Genomic DNA, 13,325 nt, shown 5'->3' on the forward strand with positions numbered 1-13,325 from the left:
GTTGATATCAGGTAGACACCCTTGCTGCATTCTTTTCAGTGCCTGCTTTTTTGTTTAGGCACATCCAGACACATAGATGTTGGTGTATTTTAATCTTTTTAGTCAATTGACGTTTTAATTGTTTTTAAAATGTTTTTAAATTACTTGTTTTTAACTGTTTTATTGAAAACATGACTGTCTTTTGGAAACCACTTAGAGATCTTTTACAAGTAAGTGGTATATAAAATTTGTTAAATAAAAATAAAATAAACCATCTTTTGAAAAATATCAGGAGCGCTTACGGTTCCAAATGGTCTGCTCACCATCTCCCAAAGGGCACAATAAATGTAGCCAGTTTAGTGCTCTGGTTTGCCAAAGGTATTTGCCAGAAACAGCTTGAGGCACCCAGTTCGGAAAATACTTGGCTCCTGTCACTTTTCAGAGAAGGTCCTCCAGTGTAGGAAGCAGATATTTTTCTCTTACTACAACTTCATCGAGTTTTTAAAATATGTATACTGATGTGAATTTCCTCTTTTTTCTTGATGACTGGGACCATTGGTAGAGACCATGAAGGAGGCTCAGTGAACAGGCCTTTTCAATAGTGGCTCCTCAACTGTGGAATATTCTCCCAAGGAAGGCATGCCTGGGTGCCTTCTTTACTCATTTTTAGGCACCAGGCAAAGACCTTCCATTTCACACAGGCCTTTGGCTCTTGAGGTGCACTGTCTTTGTTTCTTTTGTATGGGTTTTAAGTTTTTGTATTGTATGTTTGTTTTCAAATCTGTTTTATATTGCTGCCTAGAAACCATTGGGTATGAGGCGATCAACAAATGAGATAAAAGTAATATTAATAATAATAATTCCTTAATTGTGCCATGTTCCTTCATCCTTTCCAGATCCACTTTGTGGAGTAAGTGAATAAAGAATCAGCAGGGTGTTTGTACATTGTCTGGTTTAACATTGGATCTTAAAATAATGTCCACACAGGATCACCTTTTAGTAGACCAGTATCACCAAACATTCCCATTTCTCTGTTTTCAGTTGCCCCATTTAGGTAGCTATTCCACGACTGAGAAAGTTATCCAGGTTATGAGCTCATATATCACATATGCAGTGAACCCAAATTGCTCCTCTTTGCAGCTTGTTTATGAGATAAAGCATCCAAGACCGTGTAGGATACTCCCTGGGCAGCAGTTCCTACCTTATGGAGATCTTGGAGGTGGGGGAAATCCCCTGTAGGTCCCCTCTGAAATAATTGTGGCATGAGCTCTTCAATCTATTTTGAAATTAATGGTTGCCCCACAAATAATTAAGCTTACTCTCCAGCAACAGTCAGAGGCTTTACAAAATATGGGGCCTATGAAAACTTGGCAGCCCCTTGCTGTGGTCACATCTTGCCTCATCTTCTGAGCTTCCATTTGTCCTGCTTTTGCAGAGATTCGGGGAGTGAATTTCCAAAATGGCTGCTTTGAGTGCTTTGTGGCGGAAAGGTTACTTTGCCTCCTCCACATCACTCCCAAGTTGTCTTTGCTGCCTGATCTGGATTTCAATGAACTCAGATCGCCTTGACATCTCTATGTTTTGTGAAAGGTTAAGCCCTCTATTGCTTGCAATTCTTTGTCTAGAATTCCAAGCTCCAATTTATCTCTAAGGCACTCGCCATGTTTATCAGCAAACTCACAGTGTTCAGCCTGTTCATACAAGGCTTAAACAAATTATTCCATTTCTCAAGGCCTCTGAGTTCCTTGATAGAAGCAGGCCCTCTCAGAAACCAAATTCTCTCTTGGGAATGAAACAGGCATCACACTTGGCTAGAATATTCCAATTGTTGTCCTTGTGATCCTCTTTGGTAAAAGATTACCATTGCTTGCTTCTTTCCCCTATAGCAGGTGTGGGGGACCTTTGGCCCTCCAGCTGTTGCTGAATTACAATTCCCATCAGCCCCATCAAGCATGACCAATGGCTAGGGATGATGGAAGTTGTAGTTCAGTAACATCTGGGGGGAGATTCCCCACACCTGCCAATATATGAGAAGTCTTCAGGAAAGTTGTTTGGCCCCACCCTCAGGGTTGTGCAAGATTATCTGAGTGATGAGGGGGGGTCTCCAACCTGTACCCACTGGTCTGGCTCTAGCAACACCACTGTTCTTTGGTCGTCCTGACTTCTGGCTTGTTTCATCACCTTACATCCTGTTTTGCCCCGTCGTCCTGACTTCCTCTTCTGTCCTAACTACCAGTTACCTAAATGTCTTGGACCAGCCCTGCAAGCAACAGCAGCAGCAGAGGATACGATAGGAGCATAACATAACAAGAACACTGCTGGATCAGGCCAAAACTCCATCTTGTCCAGCATCCTGTTCTCACACTGGCCAGCCAGATTCCTATGGGAAGCCCACAAGCACAACCTGAGGGCAACAGTGCTCATTCCACTCGTGAGTTCCACCAACTGGTATTCAGACGCATACTGTCTCCAACAGTGGAGACAGAACACTGTGGCTAGTTGACATTGATAGCTTTATCCTCCATGAATTTGTCTAATCCTCTTTTAAAGCCTCCAAGTTGATGGCCATCACTGCTGCCTCTTGCGAGAGAGAATTCCATAGTTTAACTAAGTGATGTGTGAAGAAATACAGACTGGATCTTTCAACATTCAGAGTACTTTTGTTTGGCACAGTGATAGGAGGGGATAGTTTGCAATTCTTATGTTCCTGGAGATCACTGAGTACATATCTATTCTGCTTAAGCCATAGCCCAATGACAAAGTACATATGTGGTAGCATGTCAAGGGACATTAGTGACATCCCAATATTTGCAGTCCCAATGCCAATGCCAAGAAATGTTTCTGCCTGAGGAGCCCCAAGACAACTTGGTTAAGACCTAAGAGTACTGGATCATGATGAACTATCAGTTTGGCTCACTGTAAGGCGGCTACTTATGCAGAATGACAGAGTCCTGCCTGTTGCCTCCACAACCTGGCAGCCAACACAGCATTCAAAGGATTACAAGGTTAGTGATACAGCAAATCCCATCAGGCCGCAGGGTAGCCAAAGGCCAAAGGCCAAGTTTCCCTCTTTCTACCAGGTCCGCTGCTGCTGCCCTTCCCTCACCCCAAGACCACAAGCCCCAATGATGTCTGCTCAGAGTATGAATTCCCTCCTCCATTCATGCCCATGACACTGCCTCTTCACAGTCAGCTAAGAGCACTCTTTTGATCTTAATATCTGTTTTAATACACCAACAGCACATATTCTCAATAACAGTCCAACAATTATGAAATTCCATCCGTTTAATTTCTAAACAGCAAGGTTCCAGGCCTCAAATCTGCCCCAGAGTCAGAACTGTGTGTATATGCCACAATTCATAGGAGTTCAGAAAAGCCACCAGATGTGGTTCTGGACACAGAGTTCAGCTTCCTGAAAATCTCAGTCTTCATTATAAAAGAAACCAAGTTCCTAGTCGCTGCGGTTGCAAAGTATGTGGGCAATGCCTGGTGAATCTCAGAAGCCAAATGGGTGGCTGGATAAGAGGCTTTGGTGGCTCCAAATTGCTCCAAGTTCCCCTTGACTAGCTGGAGCAAAATATATTATGTAAAAGAAGAAAAATTGTGCAAATGTACTTAGGGTGAATACTTTTATACAGAATGTGGGTTATTTTGTTACAGACTAACTACCCAACCAACCATTTATTTATTTATTTATTTACTGCAGAGTACACACAGCCCAGACAACAGTCAGATCTTCATGTCTACAAGCCTTCTGCACCAGATGAGAGTTGCTGTATTTAGTGAGCACTGAGGGGGATACACTTTGCACATCCTTAGAAACTTTCTCTGCCTTGTTGCTCATATGCGCCCTAACAGTGAAGACAGGTTCCAGGGCTAAGTTGATTAACCCCATTTCAAGCAGAATTTGATCCTTGCAAGAGATTCCCTCAAAGCTAAAGCTGGGCAATTTAAAGAATTATTTTAGTGCTTACGAACAAGGAGGTAACTGGTGGGGAAGGAGGAGGGGAGAGACCTATCCTGATGCAGTCACCTCTGAGTTAGGGAAGCTGATTTCTTCTTTTTCTTGTCATTTACTTTAATTCACATGTGCTTTCAAGCCATTTTTAATGTGTTGCATTTTATGGTTTTAATGTATTCTCAGGCCTGCATTCCACTCAAATGCAGGGAAACCCAGGCTTTTGCCAGTGCAGGATTGCCAGCTTTTGATTTAAACAAAACAAAGCATTGGCACCCTAACCAGAGCCAGCGCAAGAGAAGGCTTGGCAGAATGGCACTATGAATGGTTCTGTAGAGTCAAAGTGGAACCAGGGCAAAAACCAAGGCTATCCATGACTATTAGCCACCATGGCTATGTTCTACCTCCACTGTCAGAGACAGTATGCCAGTTTGAATGTCAGTTTCTGGGAATGGCAAGTGGGGAGACCACTGTTGCTACTCACATCCTGCTTGCTGGCTTCCCACGGGCATCTGGTTGGCCACTGAGAACAGAGTGCTATGCTAGATGGGCCTTTGGCCTGATCCAGCAGGACTCTTCTTAGGTTCTTGTTTCCTTTAAAATGAGGCTTGTTATGGGTGGAACTAGTTTTCTGGCTCCACCCCACCAACTTCCTTGCAAAAAAACCCAACACACAGTTCAGTTAAATCAAATCAGTAGAGTTGGCTGGTTTTCAACATTCATTCCAATTCATCCTGGCTTACTTCTCCTCCCTTGCCACATTGACCCCCTGGCTTCAGCCTTTTACACCACATCTCAGTCTTGCTCCTCTTCCCCACCCTGCCTCCCTCAGCCTACACCCTGCTCTCAGGCCATCCTTTGCATTGCACACGTTTGATCACAATTCTGGTTTCAGTGGCAGCTGTTCTCTCTCCCTGGCCCGACCATAAATAATTCAATTCCTACGGACGCTCCTTCGCTGCCTGGAAATTTATTTATTTCATTCCCCTCCCTTTGGTTACATATTAAGTGACTTAGCCCATAAAAAGAAATTACTCAGCAACAACAATAAGAGCTTGGGATTGCTGACCTGGCGGCATCTGGACTGAGGAAAGCCCCATGCTGGAATCACCCCCAACAGAAGTGGCCACGCAGGCAAATGATCCCCTTGGAATCCTCAAGACAAAAATGAAGGACCAAAGGGGTGGGTTTTTACTAGAGGAGAGCGCTTGCGCCTGAGATGCAGCTACATCTGAAGATGGGAGGGCAGGAACAGCCAGTTGTGTATGCTGATGTAGCCAGTTCTGAGGCACCTGTTTACGCTGGAGGCTGCTGCACCCCAGCACTGTTTTTAATTTGTACTGCCATGTATGCAGAGATTTTGCAAAGCCCTTGGCCGACTGGTTAGCTGAGGATTAGAAAGCTGGGCGAAAAGAGGCCTACCAGGATCCAGAGAAGCAAAAAAGGCCAACACCCACAATGGAATGAAGGGGAAGTAGAGGAGACAGGAAACTGAGAAGTCGCCAATGAAAGGAGGGTACCTTTAAAACAGGAATGAGGCATCTGTGCACCTCCAGATATTGTTGGACTATAACTCCCATCATCCCTCACTATAGGCCACACTGGCTGAGGGTGATGGGAGCTTGACTCCAACAACATCTGGAAGGGCCACATATTCTCCAACAATGGGTTAAAGACACTAGGGAGTATCTGTGATGGAGACAGAGGGCATGGAGAAAGTAAAGGCTAGGGCAAAGCTTCACATAGAGCCTGAGGACAGAAAAGACTGTGTGCTCCTGGCATGAAGAAAGAGGACAGGTTTTGGAGACTGTGGGCTAAGGAGGCACAGAGTTATCAGTCTGGATCCTGAGAGGAGTCTCGACCCTTGAAGTGGTACACAGAAAGGGAAAATTCTGCTCAGCGTGGCTTCTTATATTACAGCACCATTGTGAACCGTTAAGGAGGGAGGCAGTGAGGCCTAAGGACTGCAGATAGGTTTCACATCTGAATTAATCAGCCAATTGTTTAGGCAGCACACATAAGTGCCTTACTTATTTCATTTATATCCTGCCTTACTTCCAAAGAGCTCAAGGTGGTGTGCATGGTTCTCCTCTCCATTTTATCCTCACAGCAACCCTGTGAGGTAGGTTAGGCTAAAGAGATGGTGATTGGCCCAAGGTCACCCAGTAAACTTCATAGGAGAGTCAGGATTTGAACTCTGGTCTCCCACATCCTAGTCCTAATAACCACTACACCACGCACTGAATCTTTACATTACATTAATTTACATTAATTATTGAATTTAAAATGGGAGGTAAATTCAGTACTGTTATTGATGAAGACAATTCAGCTGTATTACAGATGGAGAACAGAGGAAATGACACAGGACTTCCCCAAGGCAGTGACTTTGTAACTGTAGTGGGTTTTGAACCCAGATCTTCTGTCTCTTTGAACTAACACCCTACTCACTAGGCCACACCAGCCATACTGCAAGGCACACCTTCAGAGGCAGAAGTGAAACGGGGTAGGTGAACCAATCATAGGGTAGAGACACACTCACTGTTCTGCCAGTTCTAATATGTCTCCCCCTCTCTCTTCTGAAAATGGGGACACATGATGGTAGTCAAACCCTGCCCTTTTTTACTGTGAAACCTGGTGGGAGTAGTTTGAATGTGTTTTTTAAAAATTTAGCTTCAAAGAGACTTTCCAACTGATCGGCAGATTAACCTGTTTTCCCTCCGGGTGTCGCTAATGGAAATGCTTTGATTTGGTGACTAGTGTGTTTACAGCCACAGTTAGGGGCTGACTGTGAAGCAGAAGGTACAGGGACAGATAGTGGCCTCACATATGAGAAACCAGGAAGTGTCGCTGCTAGGCCAAAGGAGCTGCCGAGCCATCTATGGTCGTTGTGGTGAGCGTGAGCAAATTTGTAATATTCGAACTGCTTGAGTTATCAAACTGCTAAAGGCCAGTCCATGCTCACCCAGCATAAAGGGGAAGAGATACATGAGGGCAAACTGGAGAACAGCCAATGAAGATGGCAGTAAGGGACAAAAGAGACTTTATTCTGGGTAGAGAGGGATAGGTACAGGACAGGATGCCCAGGACATCGACCTTTCTGGCCCCTTTCCATGGGAGGGTGAAGGCGGCTAGGACACCTTCATGCTCCTTTTTGTGGAAGAACCAGCATCAACAGAAGCAGAAACCACCATTCATTAATGCGCATCAGGGTGTATTACATGGGTGGCTCATCAATGCTGGGAACTGGGTGGTGGTGGTTTGCAGACAGCGGGTGCCTCCCTGGCACACACACAGGCGAGTTATTAAAACTTAATTGAGCGGATGTGAACAAGGCAGCTAATTAAAGCTTCCTAATAATGGGAACTGCTGGATTTCAGGAGAGGGGAGATGGGGTGGGAAGCAGGACTCCTGGGTCCAATACCCCAGCTCTGAAGGCTGGCAGAGAATGGAGAAGGCCTCAGGATTGTGGCTTGGATTTATTGGGGATTGTAGTTCTCAGCAGAGGCCTAGTGAGGACCGGGGAAGTGGTGAGGGGAGTCATGAGTTCTTGCTAGCTCAGCTGCTGACACCGGAGAAATGTTATAGCAACCAGTGGATTCTCATTAAGTTTGGACAGGGCAATGTGTAAAAGAAAGATGATTCCTCTTTCTGTCCTAACCAGTGGCCACCTGTTTATCTCCTGCACCCCTCCCCTGCCTGTTCTTTTCCCAGGAACTCCGGATCCACATCCCCAGCTTTTAATTTGGATTTCTCTACACCGTAGTTCCACTGTATCCCAGACCAAGCCTCGATTTGCCCCCAGGAACTGGCTTTCCTTCAGTGAACCAAAATCTGCAGACAATACCACTGCAGAGCAGTGCTGTTTCAGGAGGAGCGAGAATCCTCCACAGTGTCTCCGAGTCCAAATAAATGTGCTCCTTCTGTCCTATAGCCCCACAGTATTATTACTGGCTATCCTGTTACCTCACTGAACCACAGCCTTCCCTTTAGGGTGTAGGAGATTGGAAGCTACCTCCAATGGCTTCCTCAGCTCATCTATCATCCAGATGCTCAGCCTCAAGTTCCAATTGGTAGGATAATAAATAGCCCCCTCCCATCCCTCTAGCAATCTGGGAAATTGCTCATTTATTCATTCATTCCCTAATCGGAAGCAGGCCAGAAAGCATACACAAAGGCCAGCTAGTACCCCGCAAAATTCTGATCCTGTCTTCCTCCTTGTGATGATGAATTATGAGCCAGGAATCACCATAGCCCTGCCTAGTCCTAGTATCCGTTTTGAACAGCAGGGTCAGCCTTGGCACTTGTGAAATAATACCAATGGTGTCTTTGAGCATGTGTAAAGTGCCTTTCCCCAGTCACCACTGAATTCTACACTCAGACCACATGCATCAGAAGGAATGCAGACCTCATCAGAAGGAGGAGGAGGCCAATCAAGACTTCTAGGGACTTTTGCATCTCAGGAGCATAGATATTAACAACTGAACCACCAATACCTACCTCTTATGACTGCTCTTGGCAAGCTGGAGCCCTGAAATATACCCAGTCTAGTTCTCCTTGTGATACTTGCCTATGGATTTCAACCAATTCTCTTCCCCACAACTGCTCCCGCCCATTGTGACCCCTATTTGGACAATGGAGCAGAGATGGGGAGGGGTGTTTCTAGTCACCATTCTGATGCTCAAAAACAGCCTAGAAGAAAGGGCTTCATACTGCAGAGAAACAAGGAACATCTATAATAATCTAAATAAGCAGGTGGGACAAAAGGATTGATGCTATTCAGATCAAAAAGAAATGGACAGGCAACCGACAATAGATCCCAGGTCAGAGTTTGGGGTAGGGCGGGTGGCAGCAAGGAATGCAATGAGTCCACAGTATTGGATGGTATAAAGAGGTCAGCAACAGCCCATCAGGTTCTGAGGGCAGGGCTAACTAACCTTGGAAAGGCTCAAGGCCCCAAACAGTGCTCAAGGAAGTCTCTCCCCATATCTCCATGTGTAGATTCCTTGATGCCACCATCTACAGAGATGCATGCTGACTAGATTGTGGCACATTTAGGGTCCCCATGCTGAGCCCTTGCTGCTGTGCCCAGATGGAGGGCCAGAGGTTATGTGGTCCTCATAGTTCTGGGATCATTTCTGCATGAGCGCTCAGGGCTGGTTGAAAAGGTGTAGATGCCAGGGGTGCTGGAGCATGGGGCCCCACAAGGGGCAGCTGGCTGGTAGTGCAATGGTAGCCAGAAGGATGGCCACAGAGTTCCCAGGCTTCCAGACCCCAAGATGAGCCTGGGAACTCAGGGGTTGTGTCTAGGTTGTAGGGCCACAGCGAGGCAGGGAGAGGAAGGGTCTTGGTAGGGGAAGGTGGCAGAATCAGCCAGTGAGTGGCAGGTCTAGTGTGACACCAGATGGACAAGGAAATGGAGCCAATGGCAAGAGCTCAAGCCAGGCAGCAGCATCGACACATTATAACACTGTAACACAGGCCACCTTGCTTCATTTTTAAAACAGCACGGGGTGCATGCTCATGGAAATTGTAGTCTGCACCTATGCCTGGAAACTCAGAGAAGGAAGCCAAGACCAATGAAACAGCTGTGAGCCCTTGTCTAACTTTCTCCATCCCGTCTCTTCCTGCTTTGTAGATAGAACCCTGGAGCCCTGTCTCTCAGCAATGCTGGGGAACCTTTGGCCCTTCAGATGTTGTTGGACTTCAACTCCTGTCAGCCCCAGCCAGCATGGCCAGTGGTCAGGAATGATGGGAGCTGTAGTCTAACAACACCTGCTGAGCCGCAGGTTCCCCATCCCTGCCTTACAGCCTCCTTTATCTTATAGTCAAGATTTACCCCCTTCCACCCCTGCTCTTTCCTTAAAACACCAGTGATACTCCCAAGCCAGCATGGCATAGTGGTTAGAGTGCTGGTGTCAGTTAGTGGAAACCACAGGAGGGGAGAGCGCTCTTGCACTCAGGTCCTGCGAATGGACCTCCCCTAGGGACATCTGGTTGGCCACTGTGAGAACAGGGTGCTGGACTAGATGGGCCACCGGCCTGATCCAACAGGGCTCTTCTTAGATTCTTATGTTGGACTGTGTGTAAAGCCCTGGTTGCCATCAAGCTTGCCTTGGACCAGGATTACTTCTGTCAGCCACAACCTACTTTACAGGGTTGTTGTAAAGATAAAATGGGGGTAGCCCCCCCCCACAACCATCAGAATTTCTTGAAGGGTGGGTGAGAAATAAAGTAAAGTAAACTGCCAGGCCTTCTACAGTCTCAGTGCATTATTACAATCTCTCCCAGATGGAAGCTGATGGATTTTAAATCTCGCCAACTTTGATTCAACACTGAACTCCCGCAGCACCCTGACACTTCCCAATAACAATAAAACATCCTCATTCAGCTGGGAATCCATTTGCAGGCCCTGCAGAAAATAGACACTGCCAGTAATGGATGGTTCATTAATATATGGGGTACATGAAGGCCTTTTGTTAATCAACCTTGCTTGCGGAGCCTCCAGAAACACTGACTGTGCATCTAGCCCTCCAGACCTTCCAAAGCATTCCTCCACCCCTGTATTTGTTTCCATTCATCCCTTGCCCCTTCCTCCCCTCCTTCTGTCACCCCCTCAAGCTCTCTAAATCGATATTGTAAACTATTTGGGGCACAGACTTGTCTTTCACTTAAGGTAGTAGTCTGTAAAGTGCCGTGTACACTCATGGCACTATAGAAATAATCATAATAATATCTTACAGTAACCTCATGGGGGGGACGCAGCCCCAAGGGAGCCGTTAAATAAACTAGAAACTGAAACATTATGTAGAAATCTGATGAGACACCAGATTTTCTACTCTTGTTCTGATGCCATGGAAGATATCCAGCAGCATCTAGACAAAAAAGAGGCAGTCAATTGGCTCAGGAAAGCAAATCCCTGGAGGTGGCCAGCATTCTGAAATGCCAGAATTCCAATACCAGTTTCTGGAGATCAGATACGCGTACTTGTACACCCAAATATCCAAATCACATATCAGAATACCCTAGAAAAAAGGGGTCTGAGCAGCACACTGGAGGAAATGTGATTTTAAGAGGGGTAGGAGAAAGTTCCCACCCATCCTAGGCACATAACGGTTTCTCTTTCCTGGGGAATCGTTCCATACACTCCCATCCCTTTCCTGATGTTTAACTCTTCCCCCCCCCCCGCCTCCTTCATTTATGTTTGCTGCTCCTGCTTCTTTGGCACCAGCAGACCCCATTCCAATCCCCACTGATTCCCTTCTGGGCACCTCCCCACCTTGCCCCAAGAGTCTCAACACTTTTTGCAGTGTTCCCTTTTGCAGTGCCACCAAGCTACTGGAACCAACCAGGTATGAGGGCCCATGTTCTCTTCCCCACTTCGCAGTGTCAGAAATCTGCATCCCTTTTCAGGGTGTTTGGTGCCTGGGGAAAAGGTAGGCGGGGAGGGGGAGAGAGAGAGAGAGAGGCCACTCTAAACCGAACACAGTCCTGCTTTCCCAACATAGGCATATGTATGGTTCCAGTACTTATCCATCCCCTAGCCACTTGGGTACGATTTCCAGCTTGAAACAGAGAAGATACAGTCAGTAGAGGTGTCATCAGACCAGGACTTTGGGGCAGAAGTCCAGGGCCCCACTCAGCAGAATGAGCAGGAGGGCCCCCAAATGCAGCAGGGCTGTCTTACACCTGGATTACACTAATCCACACAGCCATCCAAAGAGGCAGGCCCTGATAAGACCACTTGCGTCATGAGTCTAGAATTACTTAACTGCACCACAGGATTGTTTTCTCGCTGAACATAACAAGCTAGCATATCTAGAAGGGAAAGCCCTTGAATCCCATTGCCCATTCTCTGGAACCAGTTGGCATTAGGGATGTTTTGGATGAGGGGAAACAAGAGTGGCAGTGGATAAACTGGTAGGCCAGTGCAGGGATACTGGACTGGGACTCCTGTGGAAACAAGGTTTCTGGAAGAGCAGAAGAAAAACTTAGTGAAGGTGGGGAACTGAGGCCAAGCCTCTTTGGGGGTTATGTCATGGACGTGAGCAACTCACCCAAGTGTGGTCATGGTGACAATGGTGTACCAGAAGGCAGCAGGGATGCTGGTGAAGTTGGTGGGAGTAGTGCCCTTCTCAGCATAGAACATAACAGTGGCAAAGATTATGATGGCCATGGTGAGGGAGAAGAGGAGGAAGCCCAACTCAGAAGCACAGCTCTTGAGGGTGTAGCCCAGGATCCTCAGCCCTTGTGAGTGGCGTGAGAACTTGAAGATACGGAAGACGCGGAAGACCCTCAGCGTCACGAAGGCCCCACTGAGGTTATCGTTTTCTGGCACAACCAGCCCAATGTAATAGGGCATGATGGCGACTACGTCAATAATGCTCATCACGCTCTTCATGAACTTGAACCGACTTGGGGCAGCAAAGAGCCGCATGAGATACTCAAAGGTGAAGATGAGGACGCAGGCTGTGTCCATGCACAAGAATGCCTTGGGGAATCGCTCCCCACAGGACTGGTTCCTCTTCTTCCCAGGAGAAGGCCGGCACGGGATGGTCTCCACTACATTGGCAATGACTGACACGGCAATAAAGAACCCAGTCACGTAATAGAAGACCAAAGCCATGGTGCTGGTGTGTGGGTTCTCAAATGCTCTCCAGAGCCGTTGACGGAACGTGCTGTCTGGTGGCAAGCCGGTATCTGTGGCTATTTCAGCTTCTTCATCCTCGGCAAGGCGCTCAGCATTCTCCTTTTTACGGTCACGGTACTCCTCCAAGCAACAGTCTCCAATCAGCTCTGGGATGATGCCATAGAATGACAACTCTTCGTCAAAGGCCTGTATACACTCTTGGCGGGGGTAGTGGAGTCTGCCAGTGCGGTAGAAATTGAGGATATGGCGGAACATTTCTGGGTCACGATCAAAGAAGTACTCCTTGCTGTCTTCGTCATAGAAGAATTCCTTCTCTGAGCTGCCTAACAGGGTATCCGGATAACGGTCCAAGGTGTTTTTCCAAGTTTGGAAGCGTTTTCCACTGACGTTGATGACCAAGATCTCATCACTCCGGCGTTTCTTGTCAGCAGGAGGCTTGGGCATGGGCTTCTTGGCCAATGGGAGCCAGCCCACAGCTGCTGCGCGGGCAAAGGGCAGCCATGTTGCTACTCCTGCAGCCATATTGTACAGTTAGTAGAGAAGATAACTTCTACTAATATATGTCACCATCCAAACTCAACTGTTCTCCAAGGATTGTCCCAGGAAAGGCATTTGAGAAAGAGGAAATTCTCTGAAAGATTTCTGTTAAATGTATCTTTGTTCAGTTATCACACAGAGTCAATGGATCAGAGAGCCCCAACAGAGTAATAGTCATCCAGCCTAGTTCTTGTCTCAGACGTC

At 46.9% G+C, this 13,325-nt stretch overlaps 1 protein-coding gene across 1 annotated transcript in view; it reads right to left on the reverse strand.

Annotated features, from left to right (window-relative positions):
• Positions 1 to 13,106, reverse strand: part of KCND1 (potassium voltage-gated channel subfamily D member 1) — a 112,575-nt gene extending 99,469 nt beyond the window's left edge. Inside the window, exon 1 of the mRNA XM_061614259.1 lies at positions 11,992 to 13,106. Coding sequence (XP_061470243.1) covers positions 11,992 to 13,106 — 1,115 coding nt within the window. The remainder of the gene's footprint in view (positions 1 to 11,991) is intronic.
• Between the last annotated feature and the right edge of the window lie 219 nt (positions 13,107 to 13,325).

This window comes from Rhineura floridana, chromosome 3 (assembly GCF_030035675.1).
Source record: "Rhineura floridana isolate rRhiFlo1 chromosome 3, rRhiFlo1.hap2, whole genome shotgun sequence".
NCBI classification, from domain to species: Eukaryota; Metazoa; Chordata; class Lepidosauria; order Squamata; family Rhineuridae; genus Rhineura; species Rhineura floridana.